Here is a 26,189-nt window from a genome sequence, read left to right on the forward strand (position 1 = left end):
CTGACTCTGCGATCCCAGAAACTGTAGCCCACCAGGCTCCTCTGTCCATGGGATTCTCCAGGCAAGAATAATGGAGTGGGTTGCTATGATCTCTTTCTGGCCCAGGGACTGAATGTCTCCTGCATTGGCAGGTGAGGTTCTTTGCCACTAGCATCACCCGGGAACCCCAAATAAGGAGTACACTTTACCTCTAATTTGCATGTATGCATCAGAAAGTTAAATATCAGCCTGCCTTTTTAGTGGCTAAGTTCATATTTTTAAAATTTATTCCATATTTTTAAAAATGTATTCCAAATGTCTATATAACCTTAGCTATTAGCACTAAGCTCTAAGCAAATGAAGGAACTAAAAAACTGAGGTAACACACTGGCTACAAATTAAAACCTAGGGTTTAAATAAGATATGGTCTATCTAATAGCATGGTATAGAATATAGAGTTGTGTCCAACTCTTTGTGACCCCATAGACTACAGCCTCCCAGGCTCCTGTGTCCACGGGATTTCCTAGGCAAGAATACTGGAGTGGGTTGCCATTTCCTCCTCCAGGGGATCTTCCCAACTCAGGGACTGAACCTGGGTCTCCTGCATTGGTAGGCAGATTCTTTACCATCTGAGCCACCAGGGAAGAGGTACAGAATATGGAGTCAGTCCTTAAAACTTGGCAAGAAATAAACTGATGAAAAAAAATAAAAACCTTGGCAAAGTACAAAAAATACAAAGTTTACATCTAAACTCTATGTAAAAGTTACATAATTTAAACCACACCTTCCTAAAAAGTAAAACTACTATATACGTTAAAAACCACTAATATAGTTTGGTTTGTCACATTTTAGGAAATCTCTAGACCAGCACAGTCCAAAAGAATTTTCTGTGCTAATGAAAATGTTCTAGCTACATTTATAATGTGGCTCGTGCAACTGAAGAATTGAAATGTAAATTTCTATTTATTTTAGTTGAACTGCTATATGTGGCCAAAAGCTAACTACATTGGACACAACAGCTTTTGAGTTTTGCATTTTCCTTTTTCTAGTAGAACTTCATTTTTTTTTACATATTCTTTCATAAAATGGACTTCAGAGTCAGTGGCCAAAGTTGCCAACTTAAAAAAACTGATGGCCATTATAAATACCGGGGGCACTGGTTTGCCCTAAAAGATACCCTGATGCCATAAACAAGAGTGGCACTTACTGGTCTGATATCAATATCACACATTCCAACACTTGTAGTGACAACATGACTGACGCCCAGCATTGTATTTCCTGATAACCCCTACAACAAAACAGAAACCAGCAGTCACACAGAAGACCTTCAAACCATAAAGCACATCCAAAAAAGTTTGTAGTCTTATTTAGCTTTTGTAACTCCAAGAGATCTTTAAAGGAAAAAATGAGGCTGTTATGAAATAAACTTATACCTTTACATTGGAAGGGTCAAATAATCCTTCAGGAATCTTTAACCGTTCTGCTCCAAAATCACAGTTGTAGCCATTGGGGAATTCATAATGAACAGTTGGCATCTGTGCAGCTACTCTGAAAAGTGTATCAGACAATATTAAACAAAGACAAACATCCCTCTTCAGAATTACAAACTATTATAAACAATATTGAGGAAGCATCAGCTTGTAAGAAAGCAGAGTGGTAAAATCTTATTTTCTTTCAAAATGTTATTCAGTATTTAACTTTTTATCTTTAGACCAGTTAAGCATATTCTACATATTTTTAACTAAACAAATCAATTTCTCTCATTTATGAAATATACAGTTTTTTTAAAAAGTTGACGCATAGTTGATTTATAATGTTGTGTTAGTCTCTGGTATATAGTAAATTGATTCAGTTATATATATATATGAAGTATAGTTTAAGTTTTAAGTCTTGTACAAAAAAAAAAAAAACATACTGTTCATCGTAAGTTGAATCTGATACTTGAAGTACTGAGGCTTGAAAATCCTGGATAACACACTATGAATTAAAAAAAAAAAGGTTAAGAAACAAGATTATTGAGATTTGTCTTTGTAATCTATAGTTTCATAACATTATTTTCAAAATATTGTTCTTTTTTTTATTCCCTTTCCCATCCAAAACATTTTTCTTAATGAAACTGGACCACAATCCTGGATGGCTAACTCATTTCAAGGGTATAAATCTCCCCAGCCAAGGACTCTGAGCATCAAGAAACCTAATTCTAAACACTTGTATTACAAACTAAATTATATAACATTTAAATTACAACTGTTATGGAAAAAAATGATGAGATAAAAATAAGTGGAAACCCTTGTATCACAGTTCTACATAATAAAACTTTTTTTTACTTAAAAAATTTTTTTATTGGAATATAGTTGATTCACTATTTTTCCCTTTAAAATAAGCTTAAAAGCAAGACTTCATTAACTGAATATACATACATAAAATGCATATACATTGTATCTTATGGAACTTTTAATGACTGACATAGTATAAAAGTTACAAAACGTGCAGTGAAATACATAGGACCTCTGAGCTACTAAGGAAGAATCTTCTAAGGTCTAGGTACAATTATTAATCATCTTCACAATTTTTCCTTGTATCGAACACCCACAAAAAATCTTTATCTTTGGGTGTAAAGAACTTGTCAAATATGTTATATCACTGCCATATTAGGCATCCCTGATGGCTCGGCGGTAAAGAATCTATCTGCCAATGGAGAAGACACAGGTTCGATCCCTGATCTGGGAAGTTCTCACATGCATCAAAGTGGCTAAACCCGTGCAACTATCAAGCCTGTGCTCTAGAACCTTCAAGCCACAACTACTGAAGCCACCATGCCCTAGAGCCCGTGTTCCACAACAGGACAGGCCACTTCAATGAGAAGCCCACACATCACAATCAAGAGAGCCCCTGCTCGCCACAACTTTGTGCAGCAGCAAAGACCCAGCACAGCCATAAATAAATATTAAAAAAAAAAAAAAAAAGAATGCATATTGTGGTGTGAGAGGTTGTTTTACTAACCTCTCCCCCGTCACTAAGTCATTCATGGTCAGAGATGGATTTTCAGTAAAGAAAACCTTTCCCTGGTTGCTTGCTATAAACAATAATACATTTTTTTATATAGCTGACTCAAGTTTACGAAAGAAAATGTTAACGGAGCCATACTAGTTTGTTTTTACCCCAAAGCTCCTTTCAGGTCTCACCATAGTAGTTCAAGTGAATATAGAGTAGTTTGTTGATATCTGACAAGCATGAAAAGCATACCCTTCCCCCAGCCCCTGCCAAAAGCTATTAATTTTGTTTGCAAATATCATTAAAAATATAAGTTTGAAAATATAAAATGTTCATACTCTGTTCAAAGACTTACCGCCTATATAATGCTTTTGTGAAGAGAACAGGATTACTTACGTTACACATGTAATTGTGCCAAGACCTGGTAACCTGGGGCAGCTTCTCTTTTCTTTTCCAGTTTGCTGGAGACCCTTCACGAACAGCTTCCTAAGTGCCAAGAACAAGTGCTAGGTTAAGAGTTCACAACATGGGGCTGTGGAGTTGAAGGTAAGCCCCAGAAATAAAATTCAATCACCACTTACTTTTGATGCAATCATATATGGAGGAATCAGTTCTATATTCATTTCTTGGAAGAGTTCCCTGCACTGCATAGTGATAAAGTCTCCAGCAAGAGGGGACTTCACAATGCCTATGAAACAGATTACACAAGACTCAGTAAGAAAGCATTCCATCCAAGCTCCTTGGGATGAATTTCCTGTGTTTTTACACGACTATTTTTTTTCAAGGAGAATTAATGGAACTATCCTCCAAGCATGAAAGAAGCCATGCCTCAGTTTTAAATATACACTATATACTACAGATTTTTTTAAAAAAAACATGACTTGGAAATGACTTTGATAGCCCAAGTCATTGCTTTATTTCATGATCTGTGTCCTCAGTGAACCCTGGTTAAAAACTTACCTTGCTGAAGAACATAGCCATCATGAACAGGAATTGCAGTGGTGTGAGTGGCTCCACTGTCCAAAATAAGCCCGGTAGAACGACCATTAGCAAATCTAGTTTAAAGCATTAAGGAAAAGAAAGTATCAAGGTTCCTAAAATAATGTTTATTAAAGGGAAGGTTTTTATTAAGGCATTTTTAAAACTTGCATCATGGCTTAAAAATGTGTTAAAGTAAACACAGGGATGAAAGTTGATATCAAATAATAACTGGTTTTAAAAAAAAAAAAAAACGACAACAGGCAGGACTTTCAGAATGGTGGTATGAGAAAGTCGGAGAAACCTTTATCCCAGAGAGAGAGACATCTGTTAAGCTGGTCAAAATTAGCACAATTATTCAAAGCCTCTGGCACAGATCAAAAGGGCTTCCAACAAATTGAGAAGCATTTAACAAAATCTACAGAAACTTGGTAAGAACAGTGGGAGGCTGTGCCATCTGAGCTAAAAACTAAAACCATTCTCACATAGGATTAAAGAGCCATTTCAGTTTGGCAGCTGAGTGGCAGTTATCATCTCTCCCAGCTCAATACGAAGAGCTATTCCAGGTAGATTCAACAGCCAGTGATTATCAGCAGACAGAATTTATCCCATTTTTCACAGTTCTGTGCTGCAGAAGGCCTACATGACATGAACATCACAAACTGACATTTAGGAGTACAGCCATTCACTGGGTCATCCAACATTTACTGAGCATCTATCGTGTGCCTAGTGATGAGTCTGGTGCTCAATAAAGAAGGGAAGCAGTCTCTTACTAGCATTCCTTAAGCACAGAAGACACAAAGGGGTGAACCAAAGCTGTCTCTGCCCTGAAGGATATCCTGTTTAGTGAAGAGGACATCAATAAACTATACAAAGAACAGTTCAGGATACCCTGGGAGAGTATAAAGGAGTATAACCCATCCTTAGGAAACTCAAGTGAAAGCTGAGGACGGAGGCATGGCAAAGAGCTGAAACATGTGGGAAGGCTAGGAGGCAAGAGAGCACGGGAAGAGGTCTGGCAAGTGCAGAGCAGTTCAGCAGAGCCTGAAATAAGAAAGGCAAGACTGTGGGAAATGATTATGGCTTAAATCAGCAGGTTGGCAATTAACAAAGATGATTAGAGTTGCAGTGTGAAGAATGGGCAAGAGGAAGGGCTACACCTAATAAAATGGCAGTGCACAGAGAAATAAATGGATTTGTGGGTTTGGATTGGAGTCAGGGGAGGCTGGATAATACACAGGGCTTGATTACTACTTAATCTGAAGGGTTAATGAGAAAGATTTCTGGTCTAGACAACTGGGAGTAAGATAAGACACAAAGAAGGAATAAATTTGACGGGAGAGAAGAGGAATTCAATTTTTGATATATTGAGTTTAAAGTGCTTAAACAAATAACTAACAGAAAAAGTTCTAGTAGGCAGCTGGACATGGGCCTGGAGCTCACAAGAAAGATCTGGGATACAGATATGATTTGGAATTGGTCAGTGTATAACTGGTATCTGAAGTCAAGGAAACAGATAGTTAAATAAGAACGAACATGTCAAGAGAGATGAAAGACTAAGAGCAGAAAACCAAGGCATGGACAGGAATGAACAGAGAAAAGAGATCTGAGAATAAATGGCCAGAAAGGTAGGTTAATAATTTATCTTTGCTATTACTGCTACTTCATTGATCTCTGATGGACTATATACCTAAACACTAATTTTGTCTCTATTAGTACAAAGTGATACAGTAACACCAGACTAAAAGCATGTAAGCCCTCCTAAAAATGACAGTTCTAAAATCTGGGCAAATTATTTTCAGTGACCATTTCAAAACACTGGAAAGTATTTAAAAGTAGTCAAAATTCAGCCAAAACTAATTCTCATGAAACTGCAACTTGAAGGAGTAAGAACTGCAAGTCTGCACCCTCCTCTCCTGAGAGTGCTTCCCAGCTTCCAGGCTACAGCTCAAGAAAGCACTGAAGAACTGCAGCCTTACCACCTAAGTCTACACAGAGAGTTCAGGGCTGGAAGAAAAGCTAGACATTAAAGGTAGAAACTCTGGAAGCAAGAGAACCACAGAATGGGCAAAACACAAAACCTGAGTATAAAATCTACCCGAATGTTTAGTTGACAACTGAACTATTCAAGTGCAGGACTTCAGGGGAACCAATAAAATGCAGAGAGAACAGGAGAATAATGCATTCTTGAAAAATGAGGGGCACCAATGATTTTGCTAACTTTGTAACTAAATGAATTTTCCGTAAGTATGCAGCTCGGCCAGCAAACAGCTAGCTGAAGCCTGCCTCTCAAACTGCGGTGTCAGAAGGGCAGAGCCTGAGACTGGCAGATGAGAAGCCAGCTATCAGTTAAGTCAGATAAAACAAACATAATCTTTTCACTAATGTTTTTGTTTTGGAAAACAGTTATCTTTTTCATAAAACTGTTACTTGTGTTGACATTAATGTATCTATCCTTTTTTTTTTTTTAAACTAATAAGAAAATGTTAAAAGAAGTCTTAGTTTTAAATTCTTAAACAGTAATATTGATAGCTATAACCTATAAAAACAAAAGCTCTGTGGCTTCTTGCACTTTTCCAGTGTCTTGTTTTTTTAATAATTTCATTTATGTATTTATTTTTCGTTGAGCTGGGTCGTTGTTGCTGCGCTCAGGCTTTCTCTAGTTGCGGTGAGCGGGGGCCATTCTTCATTGTGGTGTGCAGGCTTCTTACTGCGGTGGCTTCTCTTGTTGTAGACCATGGGCTCTAGGGCACACAGGTTTCAGCAGTCGCAGCACATGGGCTCAGTGGTTGTGGCACACAGGCTTAATTGCTCTGTGGCATGTAGGATCTTTCCGGACTGGAGATCAAACCTGTGTCCCCTGCATTGGCAGGCAGATTCTCCACCACTGGACCACCAGGGAAGTCCCCCAGTAATTTTTTAAAGTGTAAAAGAATCCCAAAACCATGCTTGAGAAGTCAAAACCATCTTTAGAATAATACTAAAATGTTATTTGCCCTTTTCACTGTCATTCTCTCATGAATGTACAAGAGAGTTTTCCAGAGGCTATGTCATATATGATACACAGCAGACTGAATGCAAAGGCTAGACATGAAAATCCAACTTCTGCTATTAAGTCCAATGTTAAAGAGGTTTGAAAAATTGCAAAACGAAGCCACTCTTGTCTGGGATTTATTTCAAAACCATGGAGGAGGGAGTGGATATGGTTATATAGCTAATACAACTTAGCTTTGTGTTGAAAATGATTTAACCTGGGTGATGGGCACATGGCAGTTCAATATAATGTTCTATCTTCTTTTATATAAGAAATTTTCTATAATAAAAAGTTAAAAAATAAAACAATGCCAATTCCATTTACATACTCCTTGCAAGGAAGCAGCCAAACAGATCTTATGTTCAAATTCATAACTGCCATTTTCAAGCTGTAGACTGGGACCAGTTTGCTTGTTTTGATTCTGACTCCTGACAGGGTTATTATGAAAATTAAATGAGATAATGCACACAGAGAGTCTGCTAGTGCTCTCCATCCTCTACTCAAAACCTGCAATGGTTCTCTCAAGTCTAAAGTTCACATTTTTAAAATACAACATGCAAGGCTTCCACAGTCTGACCTAAACCTATTTTTACAACTCTCACTAAAGCTGAATATAAATCTTCAACTCTAAACTCACTGTGAGGAATGCTTACCCTTTCTACCTCCGCACTTTTGCTAAAGTCATCTCCAAGACACAGCACGACAGACAAATGTTAGATTACAGCTACCACAGTGATTCTCACACATGTAAAATTCACTTGAATATTATAGCAATCCAGGGAGGTACACAGGATAAATGTGTAAAAGGTGAGGTTGATTTTAAGTACCTAAATCAAGATCAGTTTATCAGCACTGTTACTTGAACTCTAAATATAGGACTCCTTTCCCTTCACCTTGCAACTAAATTCCCTCAGTTTTTTTGGGGGGAGGGGGGTGGTGGGCGCACTACATGGCGTGCAGGATGTTAGTTCCCCAATCAAGGATTGAACTCATGTCCCCTGCACTGGAAGTGTGAAGTCTTTAACCACTGACTGCCAGGGAAGTCTCAAAATTCTCTTTTCTTTACAAGGTTTGTCAGGCTTCAATCTTCCTCCACTGAACTATAACTGCTATTTGAAAATTTCAGATGAATCATGTACTTCTTTATGACTTTTGCCAGTGCTATTTTGAAGTACTATTTAAATGTTATTTAGTTTTCAACAAGAATATTACATTATTCTTTGAGGTCAGGACATAGTATTTCCTTGTCTGTTCCTTAATATGCTCATAAAAAATATTTGGTGATTAAATCTTAAATGAATTTATAGACAACTTCCACTTTTCTCAGGCACTGGAGAGGAGGAAGGAAATGACACTCTTTGAACTCATCTAGGCCTTCTCTTCACATTCCCCTTCTAAAAACACAATTTTTAAAAAACTTTGTTAAATTAATGAGCAGAATTTGAGTGTTTATTTCCCATCTCCCTCTCACACTTTCATGCACATCAGTTCCAGTAAGAAATACTGAAAGACAGGTATCCAAAAAGCAATGGGGAAAACTCCCTCAACTTCTGACAAGCAAGAACTGACTCCTGTCTTCCTGCTGAGCACATCACCTTTAGCAGAACCACAGTCACTCATGAAGAGAAGCTGAGTATTACTCTTTCAAGGATACGCTGTCAAAACGGCAGTTTTGCAAAGGAAGAATGCAGGAATGTTGTAGTGTTCAAACATCAGCTCTGTCAGTTTCTCTCTCTTTGCTCTGGTATTCCACTTGAGAGTAGGGAAAAAGAAATGCAAATTGCTTATTGTTTAAAATCTAAAATGCTGATTTATCTCAAAATTCATTTCAGTACTGTATTAACAAAAATGTAAAACATTAAATTACCATGGAAAATCTTCATAATATCTTTACAACATTTATCTCTATGTATTTGTAATAAATTTAATAAAGTTTATTATCTGAAAAGTAAAATTGCTGCTATGAATTCTAGAAACTACAGACTTTTCAAAGTATAGAGTAATCAGGATTCTTATAAACATGAAGTATTAAATCTTAAGAATGAATCTAGTCACTCCTAAGATTGAGTAAAAAAGCAGATATACACTGCCCTTGAGGGATAAGAGACAATTCATGAATCAAAATGGGAAGCAGTCAAAGGAAATTAGATATTAAATTCCTGGAAAAAAATAGATAAATAACTGCCAGAACCCACTAGGGTGCTTTACTGTTGTTCTTTGAGTATTTTTATTATTGAAATAATAAAAGTTGTAAGAGTATTTAAAAAGGAATCCCCCTTTCCCTCATTTTCAAAATATGAATTTCTATATCTCTTTAAAGAAAAAGAGTAAAATGAGTAAAAAAAAACCTAGAAAACTTGAAAAAGTTTGTCTTACTGGTGCTTCTGACATGAGAACAGGATGCAGGCTGGCTTCTGATTTGACATGCATTTTGTAGGTATGATCCAAAATAGCCTGGAAACTATCCCAATCTTCAACTAGAATATAAGATAAATACCTTGAAAACAGTACTTAGTTGGAGATGAATACAGCATCTTCTGAGAGACTGTTTCTAATGGTTTAGCACTGATACTTTAATATACAGAACTGACTTGTTTTACAGCTCTACCTCATAAAACAGTACTTCATACAGACATTAGCTTTGTCTTCTAGATATGGCTCCTCCAGCCCCAACAGTACCATAACCCCTAGACCTGACCCAGATAAAATTAAGGTATCTAACACACCTAAAATACCAAATAAATAGTATTCGGTTAAGTACTAACTATAAAGCCCAAAACACAATTCAAATTGTAAGAGGAAACAGAATTGCATGATTTGGAGCTAACAGCAACAATCTGTATGAAAAAAAGACATAAAAACATTATAAAAAATTTAAAGAAGAATATGTTTTCAATTTGCTTTCCATTAAAACATTGCACTGACTGCTTGCATAAGTCACTAATGAACGTCTAACAGGTAAACCCAGTGGATCCTTTGCGTCTGTAATCTCATCTAGCCTCTCTAAATTACTGACACATTGATTCAAGAGTTCACAAACTTCTTCTGCCACAGACCAACAAAGCATGGCATCATCTGTACACCATGTTGGTATTGTTATAGGCCTATCAGGATGGGTTTAACTCACTGCTCTGTTTTCTGGGGGCTGCTAGGCCTTCGTTGCTGCCCAGGGGCTGCTCTCTAGTTGCAGTGCTCAGGCTTCTCACTGTCGTGGTTTCTCCGGCTGCAGAGCGCACGCTCCAGGGTGCATGGGCTCCAGCAGCTGCTTCACGTGAGCATGGTTGCCCTCCAGCCTGTGCCATCTTCCTGGACCAGGGATTGAACCCACGTCCCCTGCATTGGCAGGCGGAGCAGTGAAAGTCCAGAATGGGATATTTTGGTCAAGGCACTTCCTCTATAGCTTTAACTTCTCTTTCCCCTTCTTAGCATAAATCTCAATGCCACAGTTAAGAACAATGAGACTCACTGGACTTCTTTACTTCTCGAATTTTTTCTTTTCTTGGTTTTCTCCTGAATCTTCTCCTACTTCTCTAACTGTTCATCTCATTCCCCTTCATAGGCACCTCTACTGGTTAAATACAGAGTAAGTTTCCATAAGGAATCTCACCCTCAATCCTGTTTTCACCTCCCAAACTCTTTCTGGGTGAAAAAAAAAAATCAATTCCATGTCTTAAAATCATTCTTACTTGCTTATTAAACCAGCATCTATACTCAAACACTTTGAACTAATAAACTCTTGCTATGCAGAAAGAGTTAACTCAGCAAACCTGAGAAAGGCCTGCTTGCAAGGCTGACCCTTGGCTGGCATCTGGGAACTTGTCTGGTAAACAGTTTCCTACATTGATATAAAACTTTCCCCAAAAAAGAGTAGTTCACTGTGCCTAAACCATTTATACAAACAATGTGGTTTATACTGGGAGTCTGGGGTTTTGGAACATGTTGGGCACAAGGTACCTACATGACCAGTCACCAATAAAAACCATGGGTACTGAGTCCTTTTTTTTCTGAATCCAAAAGATAGTTATTTATTCCAAGTATCAGGATAATATAAGAAATAAAATATTTGTAACAAAAAATATTCTTCCAGTTCTTTAGCAGTTCTATAGAGATATAATTTTCCATAACATGAATTTTATGTGTACAATGAAGAGATTTTCTTCTGTAAAGCTACACAGTTGTGTGACTCTTATTACAACATAATTTTAGAATAGCTCCATCACCTCAAAAAGAAACTGTATGCCCTTTAACAGTCACTTCTCATAATATCCACAGCCCCAAGCAACTGCTACTTTACTTTCTGTCTGTATAAATTAGCTTTTCCTGGTCATTCCATATTAGAGTAAGTGATTCCACATTATGTGGAATTTTGCATCTGATTTCCTCCATTTGGCATAAGGCTTTTGGGGTTCATCAAAACCCAACTGATATTTTGACTTGTATCAGTTATTTTGTTTCTTTTATTGTCGAATAGTATTAATACTTCCTTTTATGGATACAGCACACTGTGTACCCATTCATCCAATGATGCACCTTTGGACTATATCCACTTTTCAGTTAATATGGACAATGCTGCTATGAACGTTTGCATTTAAGTATTTGTGTGGACATAGGTTTCAGTTCTCTTGTACTGATACCTAGGAGTGGAACTGTTTGGATTATAAGCTGAATTTATATTTAACCTATTAAGAAATTGTCAAACTATTTTTCAAAGCTGCTGTACTATTTTATGTTCTCTCCCAGAAATAGATATGGAGATTTCAGTTTCTCTATATCCTCATCACACTTGCTATTGTCTGTCTTTATAAAACAGCTATCCTGTGAGTGTGAAGCAGGGTGCTGAGTCTTTAATGTGCTCCCCTAGTAGACCATGGATTTCCCAGGTGGCTCAGTCATAAAGAAACCATCTGCCAATGCAGGAGACTCAGGAGACGCAGGTTTGATGCCTGGGTCGGGAAGAGCCTCTGGAAAAGGAAACGGTAACCCACTCCAGTATTCTTGCCTGGGAAATCCCATGGACAAAGGAGCCTGGGAGGCTACAGTCCATGGGGTCACAAAGAGTTGGATATAACTGAGCACGCATAACGGACTACACACACATGTTCCTCGTTGCCGGAAGGTTTAAGCACATCCTTTATGACTACACTGTAAGCTCTTGGAAGCTTGTGCTGGTTTCCTTTGGACTTCACTGCATGCCCTTTTCTTCCTTTTGTCAGTTCTGCTTTGTATCCTTTCGGCATAATAAACCTTAGCTATGGTACCATTACATGCTGAATTTCGTGACTCCTTTTAGTAAATAACTGGACCTAAGAGTGACAGTGGACATTTGCTTTTTAAGACCATAAAGCTTGCTCCTTCCCTAGTGCATGGTACCCCTTATTCAGTGACTCCAAAAATCTAGGAAACTTTTTTTCAAACTTTTGAAAGTTTAAATTCTTAGCACCATTTGTCCTGGATATCTCAGACAGCCACCTCAGGATCTCTGCCATCAGTGTTACAATTTAAAACCTCTTCATTTCTCATTTGGACTCACCTCCCTAATTGATCTTCCTGTTTCTAGTATCTCCCTCTAATCATGCCTATGTATTACTGTTAGAATAATCTTTCCATTTGGCATATATGAGCGTTTCACATCTCTGTTTAAAAATTCCTTTGGGGTAACATTTCAGTTAACTGCTTAATATACTGGCATTCCAAGCCCTTTTATGATTGCTCTCTGCCTGCCTTTCCTGAAACCGGCCCTAATGCACCTACTATTATAGCCATACTTAACTGACGGCATTCCTAGACATGTAAGTTTCTCCCACAATACCACTCTTCACACATGCTGGCTGCTCTGCTCTGCCCAGCCTTGTCAGTCAGGCTAATTCTTATCCAGTGATCAAGATTCAGCACAGTTAGCTCCTCTGTGAAAACCATCTCTGACCCCCACAGAGTTAAATATCTCTCCTCTGTAACCCCACTGCTTATCAAACACAGTTATATTTATATACACAAATCTAGCTTCTATACCTATAAGTTTGTTAGGAAAAGCAACATGTTTTATGCATCTTTGTATTCTCAGTGCCTAGAACATCAGTTCATGGAATAAGAACAAAGAAGATAGCTGATGTTCAACTTATAAGCAGCCACTGCTTTATATCTGAAATATACTATACATACTCTACATTTATAATCAAATCCATAGGAAAAAACATCATACCCATCCCATTTTTCAGTGGGGAGATGGCCTCTGTGTTCTCCCTCGGAACTCGCAGGGCATTAGTGTCTATGTAATAGGTGGGACCGCCTTGTTTGCCTTTATCACCATCGATTTCCATCAGTGTACTTCCATCATCTCTTTCTACCACCATACCAATAGCTGTAGGGAAATCCACCTGAAAGAGTCAAAAACATGATTTACAAGTTTTATATGCTTTTATCAAGGAGTCATTTCCCACCAACTAATATCTTTTTACCATATTTGAGTTAGACTTTCTGAGTGAATTTAACTCTGCATGAATGGCTCCTGTATATCCAATTAACTCTAACATTACACTGACCTTGGGACAGTCTTCGCCAGCATAACCAGCTCTCACAGTATAGGATCCAATGTCAAAAACAAGGGCTCCGACTTCATCTGAAAAGATGAAAAGATAACTAACATTAACAACTTACAAGTACCATATGAAAATTAAAGAGTACTTAATGTGCTTATATTCATGTTACTACTACTTTGAACCTAGTTTTAAATATGCTTTAAAGACTTATTTAATTAAAATATAGCAAGTCAAATATAGTATATTAGTAGAGGTTCAATCAGCAAAAAGACGATATGCTAAAATTAGGTAATTTAAGGAGAGTTTTTCTCCAAGCCAGGCTTCAGCAATATGTGAACCGTGAACTTCCAGATGGTCAAGCTGGTTTTAGAAAAGGCAGAGGAACCAGAGATCAAACTGCCAACATCTGCTGGATCATGGAAAAAGAGAGTTCCAGAAAAACATCTATTTCTGCTTTATTGACTATGCCAAAGCCTTTGACTGATGTTCAACTTATAAGCAGCCACTGCTTTATATCTGAAATATACTATACATATTCTACATTTATAATCAAATCCATAGGAAAAAACATCATACCCATCCCATTTTTCAGTGGGGAGATGGCCTCTGTGTTCTCCCTCGGAACTCGCAGGGCATTAGTGTCTATGTAATAGGTGGGACCGCCTTGTTTTTTTGCCAACAAAGGTCCGTCTAGTCAAGGCCATGGTTTTTCAAGTGGTCATGTACGGATGTGAGAGTTGGACTGTGAAGAAAGCTGAGTGCTGAAGAATTGATGCTTTTGAACTGTGGTGTTGGAGAAGACTCTTGAGAGTCCCTTGGACTGCAAAGAGATCCAACCAGTCCATTCTGGAGATCAGTCCTGAGTGTTCTTTGGAAGGACTGATGCTGAAGCTGAAACTCCAATACTTTGGCCACCTCATGCAAAGAGTTGACTCATTGGAAAAGACTCTGATGCTGGGAGGGATTGGGGGCAGGAGGAAAAGGGGACGACAGAGGACAAGATGGCTGGATGGCATCACCGACTCGATAGACCCTAGTTTGAGTGAACTCCGGGAGATGGTGATGGACAGGGAGGCCTGGTGTACTGTGATTCATGGGGTCTCAGAGTCGGACACGACTGAGCAACTCAACTGAACTGAACTGAAGAGGAGTTTACTTATTAAAGGGTCTACTTACAAAGATACAACAATACAGGAAAACCAGAAAGGACAGTATGATATCCTAGGATAAGTGATAACAGAAATCTGTTGCCACACTGAGAACTGAAGAAACATGAGGGAGGAACTGTTACTAGAACCTGGAGAGAGACTTGTGTCGGGAGGGTACCTGACAGGAGCTGCGACCTTCAGTTGAGGATGGAGTCAGCCTAACACATCTGCCAACCTCTCCCCACTGGCTAGGGTGATCATATCATTTCTCATCCAGATGGAGCTACTTCTAAACGTGGTAAGAGCCCCTATTAATAATCACACCAGGACAAGAGGCACAAAGCAGGAAGCTCCGTTACCCTGTGTGTACTTAGCCGCTCAGTCGTGTCTGCCTCTGTGCGACCCCATGGACTGTAGCCCACCAGGCCTCTCTGAACCATGGGCCAAACCAAAGGTTGACAGTCCACAGATGCAGTCTACCAGGGTCAACCTTTAAGCGACAGAGCGGGCGGACACAGGAGTAGAGTGGATCTGGGAGGGCCAAGGAGGGAGATCCAGTACACTGAGGCACATCATTTTTTTTCATACATTAAACAACATTATATTTCATGGAATTTGGGAAGAAATTTAGCAAAACCCCAAGAAAAATAAGGAACCAGAGGTAAGGTATAACGTTATAAGGTATAACGTGGGCCAGGTAAATATCATTAAAATGAAGGTACCAAAGTTTACACACTTCACAGAAATGTGTAGGAGATAAAAGTTTAATGCTGAGAGAGAAAGCTGTCTTTTTTTTCATATTCAAATTCAGAGAAAAGCCTTTAATTATACTTTTTAAATGTGTGTGCATATATGCGTGCTCAGTTACTTCAGTCACGTTTGATTCTCTGCAACCCTACGGATTGGAACCCGTCAGGCTCCCCTGTCCATGGGATTCTCCAGGCCAGAATACAGGAGTAGGCTGCCATTTCCTTCTCCAGGGGATCTTCCCCACCCAGGGAGCCAACCTGAATCTCCTACACTGCAGGCGGGTTCTATACCACTGAGCCACCAGAGAAGCGCCACACTTTAAATACTTCACCCAAAATGGCACACTTCCTAAAAGAAGGCACTTGGGTTTTCTAGGCATTGATTTTTGAAAGAAGGAATTTTTCACTGAATTATTAAAAAAAATATTGCTTAGCTCGATGAAATTGACAAGATCAAGTCTGGTAAGACCAAGTATTGTCAAAGAAGTAGAAAAAGAGGAGCTCTTACATATTTGCCAGCAAAAGTTGTAAACTGATACAAACACTCTGGGGAATAGTCATATCTACTAAAACTGAAAATGTGCATACATAGAAATTACACTTCTTATCTTCTCTAGAGAAACTCTCTCATGTATATCACGAGCAGACATGTACAAGAAGCCTCACTAGCTATGTATGTGACCTCAGGTGATTTACTAACCTGTCTGCGTCAATTTCCTCATATGTAAAATGTGCAATAACAGTTCCTATCTCAGTGGATGCTCGAAGTATGGAAGCACTTAGAGCAATACTTGGTACATAATAAGCACATAAGTGTACTGGTGTTATAATTATCATCACACTGCTTGCTGCAGGAAAAGGTAGATTAAATGGTCTCTCAGTAGGGAAATAAACTACAGCTTTCATACAGTGAAATATTTACTATTGCTACATAGTAGTTAAAAGTGAATAGTCCAGATCTGCACATATCAACATGGATAAATCTCAAAAGAATTACTTTAAAAACCTAGTTACTGTGCACACATATTTTAATACTATTTAATTCATTATGGATTCACACACACTTAATGAAAGTATAAAAATACGTATAGGGTTGGGGAATATTACATCCCAACTTCAGCTCACTGGTTACCTCTAAGGAAGCAGAGAGGAGGAATCTATACCAACAACATCTTATTTCATAAAATATCTGAGGCAAATATGACAAAATATTACATTTATTTAACCTCAGCAGTGAATATAGAAGTATCACATACAAACTTACATAAATTTTATTTTTAATATTAAGTATTCAAAAACTAAAATAATAAATTTTAAAATAAAGACTATTACACTATAATTATCACAGTTGAGAGATGGTTTCTTTACAGCACAGTAACCTCATTTTTGTTGAAATAAAATGAAGAGCCACCTATGTTTATTTCTAATTTGAAAAGAATCTTCTGCATTTGTTACATTTCCCAAAGTAATCAACTTTTCTCTACACAATCTCTGATCCAAATTATTTTGTCTTAAAGAAAAGGCCCTTAAAAGCAGTACACTGCAATTATTTTCACCACAGCATGTAAACTTAAGTATAAACAGTAGGTAAAGTAGTATTCCAATGAACATGAATTGGTAAACTCTAAGACTTTAATTAACCAGAATACTCTTGGGTAAAGAAATATCCTAACTAATGAATTAATCGCTTGGTTAACCAAAACTTTCTACTCCTGCTCTCACGGATCAACCTTTTACCTCGCACCAGGGCTTTTAACCTCTTCTGTGTCATGGACCCTTGGACAATGATAGAGGCTGAACTGTTTCATCCTAAAATTCGTGTGCTTAAGTCCTGCTGTTGTTCAGTCATATGGGCTGCAGCATGCCAGGCTTCCCTGTCCTTCACTATCTCCCAGGGCTTGCTCAAACTCATGTCCTTTGAGTCAGTAATGCCATCCAATCATCTCATCCTCTGTCACCCTTTTCTCCTACCTTCAATCTTTCCCAGCATCAAAGTCTTTTCCAATGAGTCAGCTCTTCACATCAGGTGGTCAAAGTATTGGAGTTTCAGCTTCAGCATTAGTCCTTCCAATGAACATTCAGGATGGGTTTCCTTTAGGATTGACTGATTTGATCTCCTTGCAGTCCAAGGGACTCTCAAGAGTCTTCAACTCCACAGTTTGAAAGCATCAATTCTTCGGCGCTCAGTCTTCTTCATTAAAGGTCCAGCTCTCACATCCGTACATGACTATCGGAAAAACCATAGCTTTGACTCAGTTCAGTTCAGTTCAGTCGCTCAGTCGTGTCTGACTCTTTGCAACCCCATGAATCACAGTACGCCAGGCCTCCCTGTCCATCACCAAATCCCAGAGTTCACTCAGACTTGCGTCCATCGAGTCAGTGATGCCATCCAGCCATCTCATCCTCGGTCGTCCCCTTCTCCTCCTGCCCCCAATCCCTCCCAGCATCAAAGTCTTTTCCAATAAGTCAACTCATCGCATGAGGTGGCCAAAGTACTGGAGTTTCAGCTTTAGCATCATTCCTTCCAAAGAATTCCCAGGGTTGATCTCCTTTAGAATGGACTGGTTGGATCTCCTTGCAGTCCAAGGGACTCTCAAGAGTCTTCTCCAACACCACAGTTCAAAAGCATCAATTCTTTGGCGCTCAGTTTTCTTCACAGTCCAACTCTCACATCCATACATGACCACAGGAAAAACCATAGCCTTGACTAGACGGACCTTAGTCGGCAATGTAATGTCTCTGCTTTTGAATATACTATCTAGGTTGCTCATAACTTTTCTTCCAAGGAGTAAGCGTCTTTTGATTTCATGGCTGCAATCACCATCTGCAGTGATTTTGGAGCCCAAAAAAATAAAGTCTGACACTGTTTCAACTCTTTCCCCATCTATTTCCCATGAAGTGATGGGACTGGATGCCATGATCTTCGTTTTCTGAATGTTGAGCTTTAAGCCTACTTTTTCACTCTCCTCTTTTACTTTCATCAAGAGACTTTTTAGTTCCTCTTAAGGGTGGTGTCATCTGCATATCTGAGGTTATTGATATTTCTCCCAGCAATCTTGATTCCAGCTTGTGTTTCTTCCAGTCCAGCGTTTCTCATGATGTATTCTGCATATAAGTTAAATAAGCAGGGTGACTAGACCTTTGTCAGCCAAGTGATGTCTCTGTTTTTTAATATGCTATCTAGGTTTGTCACAGCTTTTCTTCGAAGAAGCAAGCATCTTTTTATGTTGTGGGTGCAGTCACCATCTGCAGTGATTTTGGTGGAGTCTTAACCCCAAGTAACTGAACGTCTGGAGATAAGGTATTTAAAGAGATGACTAAGTTAAAATAAGATCATTAGGGTAGACTCTAATCCAGTATGACTAATATCCTCACATGAAGAAGAAACCTGGACACGTGTATGTACAGAGGGAAGACCATGTGAAGGCACCAGGAGAAAGGCCTACAAGGAAAAAACCTCCAAAGAAAACAACCCTAGCAACACCCGATCTCAGACTTCTACCCTCAAAAACTGTGAGAAAATTAATTTTTGTTGTTTAAGTCACTCATTCTTCGTTATGGCAGCAAACTAATACACACAGCTCAGGACACTTATGAATGTCTTCTTACAATGTTCTCAGATAGACTATTAAAAAAAAAACAGATGAATATAGATAGCTATATCCATGGACTCCTTAGGGAGGGCAAGGACCCCCTGTCAGGAGCCCCTCCTCTAACTCGGCCTTTGTAATCTGCTCCACTCCTACAGCCTCAGCTTCTACCTAGTGATGCTTCCAATCTCAAACTTACCCCTCAAGCCCTCACACCTTCATCTAATCTGTATCTCAAACTTCTTACTGTACATTACTTCCACCCAATGTCCCCTGGGTACCTCAAATTCAACATACCTGAAGTATCATCTCCTTCCCCCACTCTGCCTAATCTAATCTCAGCAGTGCTTATCACAGTTAGTGGTCCCAGCCATCAGAGGCAACAACTTTCCTGAACACCTTCTTATTTTATATCTCTCATCCAATTCTGCCAAATATTTCTGCTAAACATTTTTCAAATCCCTTCTTCTTTAATGCCATTGCCACTGCCTGAGTCAAGTTCTTATCGCAACTGGGAATTACCATAATTCCCCATGGTACTGTGCTTCCATCTTTACTTTCTGGACCCACCTTTCCTTTCAAAACTATAACTCTGAACATTTTGGTACATAAATCCTTCAACAAAAAGAAAGGGGAGAATCATGCAGTGCTTTATCATCATCTGCAAGATAAAATCAAAATCATTCCACCCAAGTGATATACAAGACCTAGCATAATCTGGCAGCAGTCTCTCCTCCCACTTCATACACCTGCATTACTGAAGATTATGTTGTCTCCTAAACACACCATTTACTCCGCATATGCTGTCCCTCTCTATTCCTCTTTCATCATCTTCATAACCTCCCTTGTAAGGTCCCTTGACTCCTCCACATTAAGACCTTTCTTGACTGTGCTACCTTTGTACCTTCTATATACTGTCCATACTGAACATACTCCACTGAATTAGTCAATATCCTTTATCATCAGTAAAAGACTTTTCACATACCACTAAGGAAAAAAACATGCTTCCAATTAAACTGTGCCATGCCACCAATATCATTCCAACTTCAGCTCTTTAAATGTACGTGGGGTGGGGTGGTTATACAACTAAAACTACATGAAATACAGTGTCTGTTTATTTGACTGACTTACCTATAAGACTTTGAGCTTCTTGAAGGCAGAAGCTATACTCTGCATATAACAAGCATTCAAAAAATTTCTGTGAAAAGAAAAATCTAACAAGTCAGTTATACCTGTCTTTAAGGAAAGAAGTACGTCAAGGCTGTATATTGTCACCCTGCTTATTTAACTTATATGCAGAGTACATCATGCGAAATGCTGGGCTGGATGAAGCACAAGCTGGAAATCAAGATTGCAGGCAGAAATATCAATAACCTCAGATATACAGATGACCACCCTTATGGCAGAAAGTGAAGAACTAAAGAGCCTCTTGAAAGTGAAAGAGGAGAGTGAAAAAGTTGGCTTAAAACTCAACATTCAGAAAACTAAGATCATGGCATCTGGTCCCATCACTTCATGGCAAATAGATGGAGGAACAATGGAAACAGTGTCAGACTTTATTTTGGGGGGGCTCCAAAATCACTGCAGATAGTGACTGCAGCCTGAAATTAAAAGACACTTACTCCTTGGAAGAAAAGTTATGACCAACCTAGACAGCATATTAAAAAGCAGAGACATTACTTTGCCAACAAAGTATGGTTTTTCAACATCACTTCCATGGATGTGAGAGTTGAACTATAAAGGCTGAGTGCCGAAGAACTGATGCTTTTGAACTGTGGTGTTGGAGAAGACTTTTGAGAGTCCCTTGGACTGCAAGGAGATCCAACCAGTCCATCCTAAAGGAAATCTGTCCTGAATGTTCACTGGAAGGACTGATGCTGAAGCTGAAACTCCAATACTTTGACCACCTGATGCGAAGAACTGACTCATTGGAAAAGACCCTGATGCTGGGAAAGACCAAAGGAAGGAGGAGAAGGGGATGACAGAGGATGAGATGATCAGATGGCATCACTGACTTGATGGACATGAGTTTGAGCAAGCTCCGGAAGTTGGTGATGGACAGGGAACCCTGGAGTGCTGCATTCCATGGGGTCGCAAAGAGTCGGACACGACTGAGCAACTGAACTTAACTGAATTAGTGTGGTAAACTGGACATAGTAGAATTTTAATTTGAGGAAGACTCTCTTGATTCTTGGAAATTTTCCATATGTTCATTTTCCTTTTTTTAAGGATGAGAGGTAAGTCTATTTCCTGTAGTTCTATTAAGTCTATCAGTTATGTCTATTCTGTAGTCCTGTATAGGTCTATTGTTCTGTTAAAAGCTAAGGCTTCCTTCGTGGTTCAGTGGTAAGGAATCTGCTTGCCAATGCAGAAGACTTGGGTTTGATCCCTGGGTCGGGAAGATCCCCTAGAGAAGGAAATGGCAACCCATTCCAGTACTCTTGCCTGGAAAAATCCCATGGACAGAGAAACCTGGTGGCCTACAGTCCATGGGGTCACAAAGAATTGGACACAACTGAGCACACACACCTTTTACTCCTGAGTAAATGGCTTCCAAGTTTAGGGGTGAAGTGGTATTTCTGAGAAAACATGAAGCAATGAGGGCAATTTTCTAACCTGGTCTTAAAAACATTCCAACACGATACTGGAAGCTAATGACTTTGCGAAGAGGTAAGAAGGCTGTTTTACTTTTTTGTTTGGACAAGGGAGCCCCAATTCACAGGGAGAATGATTTTGAGAAATTTTTATGATTAGAGATGGGAAGGGGGGCAGTGGAATGATAAAAGTAATGAAGTATCGAAGATGGACCAGTAGTATACCTGTTTGTTTCTGTCAAGGAAAGGAGACTGAAGCAGAGGAGTACCGTGTAAGATAGACACAGGAGCAATGAGTAGGCCCAGAAACCAATTATGGAAAGTATGAAAATATGGATGAACTGTGCATTTTATCTAAAGCGGAGTGTTAGGTCTGATCAGGGAAAAAAACACTGGAATAAAAGAGCTACCAATTTTAAAAATTAAACTACAAACATTCATTTTATAAGCAAGTAAGTTAAAAATACAGTTTACTAAGTTAATTACACACAAAATGTGGGTGGGAGGTTTCGTTGCCTTTCACAGTAAACCTTTTGGGAAATGTGACCCACTATAAATACTGGTCATACAGTAGCAGCTCAAACACAAAATCATACACTTATTTTTGTCAGTTTTAAATACTTTATATGTGAAACAGGCTTTAAGATATACTCCTCTACATGAACAAAGGGATGTTTATTCTGAATATCTAAATCATACACGAATATGCTGCCGTTATATACTTGAAAAATGACTTAAAATTTTTTTAATGAGAAAAGGTTTTACTGAAATGCCTTTTCTTTATCCCAGAAGTTCCTGCTGCCCATTTGCGAGAAAGTTATGTAACTCTAGGCTGGTTAATCTTTTCTATGCCTTATTTTCTTCTTTAATAATATGGGGAAAAGTAGAACCACCTCCCATGGCTGTTGTGGATTAACTGACAATGCATGTATTAAATACAATGCATTACAAGCCTCTGTCAGGAAGAACAGTTCCTGGTACACAGGATGCACTCAATAAATGTTGACTGTTGGAATTACTGGTATCCATTTCTACCTTACTCACATTAAAATACTCAGTGGACAACCTTTAGGTCCTTGGATGAGTGAACCTGAGAGTCAAAACAATCAGCAGGGACTTCCCTGCTGCTGCTGCTGCTGCTGCTGCTGCTGCTGCTGCTGCTTCAGTCATGTCTGACTCGTGAGACCCCATAGACAGCAGCCCACCAGGCTCGCCCGTCCCTGGGATTCTCCAGGCAAAAACACCGGAGAGGGACTTCCCTAGTGGTCCAGTAATTAAAACTCTGTGGTTCCCATGCAGGGGGCTTGGTTCTGTCCCTGATCTGGAGACTAAGATCCCACAGGCTGTATGGTGAGGCCAAAAACGAAACAAAACAAAAAATAGAGTCTGCAGCCTCCACGAGCACGTATACTCAGCTTTTTTGTCAGAATTACATCTTCAGGTGGGGAAAAAGTAAATCATGAAGATCCACTAGGCTTTCTCCAAAGTAACAATGGAAAACTGATTCTTACACTTCAGAAATCAAAACCAAAAACATATGGAGAAGGAGAGGGTGAGGGCCAACGTGTCACCTGAGCAGAAACTCAAAGCTTCACTTCAAAACTATTAAAAACTTTAAAAAGCTTATTTTCATCTCCTACCTATAATATTCCATCCGCTCAGAAAACAGTATCCTTACTAAACACAGTAACAAAAGCACGACTTTGGGTTTCTTTCTTCTCTAATTCATCAAAAACATGAATCATATACATCAATGCTTCATCTAAGCATCTCGAAAAAACGGAGGCTCCAATTCGGTAGATTCAGAGTGGGGCTTGAGATTTTACATTTCTAAAGAGCTTGCAGGTGATGCTGCTGCTGCTGCTCCTTGGATCATACTTTCGGTAGTAAGTGCAGCATTACCTCCGTTTAATCTTCACAACCACCCCAATGGGTAGGAATTATCATTCTACAAACGACGAACCTGAAGTTGGCAAAAGTTAAGTAACTTACCCAAGGCCAATGAGCTTACTAAGTGGTGAGGCTGATATTACAACCCAGGCCCATGGTAATCTTTCACTACACAGGAGCCCACCCATCTTTAAGCAACCTTAAATTGCATATGTTCCTAAATTATGCCGGAGCAGAGTCGCCCACGAATAGGTCCGGAGCATCCACAGTCAACAAATAGGGAGAAGTTATTGAAAGGCGTGAGGCTGCGTGAGCGCGGATGGACAAGGAGGCTGTGTCCTGAGTGGCCACGACTCCTCCAATCAGTTCCACTCCTCGCGGCTCGCTGTGCCACCTCCGAGCGCCGCGGAAACCCTCCAGCCACGCCGACGAACTGCTGGGACCTCCCAACTTTAAACGGGCGCGCACACCGCGACAGAGCCGGCTGGGAGATAGGTGACCCTGAGGCCAGTCACTCCAGCCGCGGCTCTCCGGGCCTGGCCGGCGAGTGGAGCTGCCCGGCCAGCCCCGGACCGCGCGCAGCCCCAAAAGTCGGCTCCTCGGCGGCCCGAGGCTGGAAGGGGCCGTAGGGGGCGGCGACTCCCGGCGCCTGTAGCGCTCGCCGAGCCGGGTGGGCTCCGGAGGCGGGCAGAGCGCGGGGCGGGGATAGGGCGGGGAGGCCGGGGTCCCCAGGGGGAGACCGGAAGGGCCGCCGGGAAGGGGAGGGCTGGGGGCGGCGGTTACAAACCCCACAAGCTAAAAAGGCGCGCTCTCCCGACCGACCGCACTCACCTCCCCCGTATACCCCGCCGCTCATGGTTGCTGTCGACGAGACTTCTACTCGTAAAGGCTACCTGGCGAAGTGACTGCAACGGCTGCGACTGCGGGTCTGCAGAAGCGCTAGCCCCCCACTCCCTTAACTTCCACCACCACCCCCCTCAGGCAACAAAGCGGCGGCCACACACACCCGGAACGCAGTCACACTTGCTGTCTCCTGCTATCGGCCAATCACGAGAGGCCCGGCTACACTTCAACCAATAAAAATAAGGCTGTGCTACAGCCTTGTCGCGGCACTGCCAGTTTAGCCAATCGAAGGCAGCCATAGGGGCGGGGAGAGAGGAAAGCGACGGAAGGAGGGAAGGAGTTGGGTTGCGGAACCGGGGAGGCGGGGCTTCTCTAGTGGGAGGGAAAGTGGGGCGGAGGGAGCTGGAGGGGAGGAGGAAGGCTGGAGGCAACAGTCTGGGGCGGGCTCAGGGTGTAGCTGGGAGCGGAGGAGAGGTGGGAATCCGGTAGAGCAAGCTAAGCCTCTGAAAAAAAAGTCTGGAATTTGAGAAAGTGTCTCCACCAGAAGTACCCAAGGTTTGGGCTTGTAGTGAATGAGGGTTGGTGTGGTTTTTTTGTTTTTTTTTTTTGTTTTTTTTCAGAAAAAGTATTTTCAACTAACTGAAAAAATTGAATGTTATCCTCCACTTTGGGGTAGAGGGCATCAGTAAACCAGACAAACCGATAAGACCCTGAAATTTTAAAAGTGGTTACTAATAATTAAAAGAAGGAGATGATACAGTATCCCAGTTAACTTTAGTAGCGCTTTAAAATGTGTCATCAATTCCTTTTATCCTGTGAGGCAGGTGTAATACAATGTAATCAGTCCTCACCTGAGCCAGCACCTAATCCTAAACACATCTCGGAACGGTCTGTTCTTAGTCTCCTGTGTCTACCAACCCAGTCAGATCACCATTGTGATTACTACAACAATTTGTCCCTTTGCCTCTTAGCAGGCAGCTTGATCTATAAAAACACCCAAATCACGGTCATGTTGTAAATCCTTGAGGTTAATAGCCGTCCTTAAATTAGTTTGTCTAGAGTCTAGACATATAGGTAGTTTTTAACCTTAAGAAAAATTGATTAACTCCATCAATCTCAGTGCCAGCAGAGTGGCAGAAAGTGATTGTAGGATAGGGAACAAGGCTAGTGAGAAAACCCTTTACTATTCACTTAGTATAATCTCGGTTGTTGTTCACTCACTAAGTCGTGTTTGATTCTTTGTAACTGCATGGACTGCAGCCCACCAGGCTTCCCTGTCCCTCACCATCTCCTAGAGTTTGCTCAAACTCATGTTCATCCAGTCAGTGAAGTGAAATGAAGTTGCTCAGTTGTGTCTGACTCTCTGGGACCCCATGGACTGTAGCCTACCAGACTCCTCCGTCCATGGGATTTTCCAGGCAAGAGCACTGGAGTGGGTTGCCATTTCCTTCTCCATCACCAGATGGTGATGCCATCCAACCATCTCATTCTCTGGGCTTCCCTTCTCCTCCTGCCTTCAATCTTTCCCAGCATCAGGGTATCCCAGTCATTTAGAAACATCATTTACCCAATGAGATAATGCATAAGTCAGCAAAGTATGGCCCCAGGGCCAAATTACCCTGCCTTGTTTTTGTTTTAATGTTAATTAAAAAATTTTTTTAATTGAAATATAGTGGTTTATAATGTATCAGCTTCAGGTGTATTGCAAAGTGGTTCAGTTACATACACATATAATATATATTCCTTTTTTACATACTCTTCCATTATAAGTTATTACAAGATAATGACAATACTTTCCTGCAATCTGCTTTGTTTTTGTATGGCCAGTGCAGTGAGTTAAGAACAATTATTCCA

At 40.2% G+C, this 26,189-nt stretch overlaps 1 protein-coding gene across 1 annotated transcript in view; it reads right to left on the minus strand.

The window, feature by feature from the left end:
• ACTL6A (actin like 6A) overlaps nucleotides 1-24,447 on the minus strand; it is a 28,973-nt gene extending 4,526 nt beyond the window's left edge. Inside the window, exons 1-11 of the mRNA XM_052640531.1 lie at nucleotides 24,324-24,447; nucleotides 13,525-13,601; nucleotides 13,185-13,359; nucleotides 9,362-9,462; nucleotides 8,640-8,737; nucleotides 3,934-4,028; nucleotides 3,555-3,661; nucleotides 3,370-3,459; nucleotides 1,895-1,956; nucleotides 1,413-1,527; nucleotides 1,187-1,267 (exon numbers count right to left, since the gene is read on the minus strand). Coding sequence (XP_052496491.1) covers nucleotides 1,187-1,267; nucleotides 1,413-1,527; nucleotides 1,895-1,956; nucleotides 3,370-3,459; nucleotides 3,555-3,661; nucleotides 3,934-4,028; nucleotides 8,640-8,737; nucleotides 9,362-9,462; nucleotides 13,185-13,359; nucleotides 13,525-13,601; nucleotides 24,324-24,348 — 1,026 coding nt within the window. The 5' untranslated portion in view covers nucleotides 24,349-24,447. The remainder of the gene's footprint in view (nucleotides 1-1,186; nucleotides 1,268-1,412; nucleotides 1,528-1,894; nucleotides 1,957-3,369; nucleotides 3,460-3,554; nucleotides 3,662-3,933; nucleotides 4,029-8,639; nucleotides 8,738-9,361; nucleotides 9,463-13,184; nucleotides 13,360-13,524; nucleotides 13,602-24,323) is intronic.
• Nucleotides 24,448-26,189: the final 1,742 nt, after the last annotated feature.

Source organism: Budorcas taxicolor, chromosome 1 (genome assembly GCF_023091745.1).
Source record: "Budorcas taxicolor isolate Tak-1 chromosome 1, Takin1.1, whole genome shotgun sequence".
NCBI lineage: Eukaryota > Metazoa > Chordata > Mammalia > Artiodactyla > Bovidae > Budorcas > Budorcas taxicolor.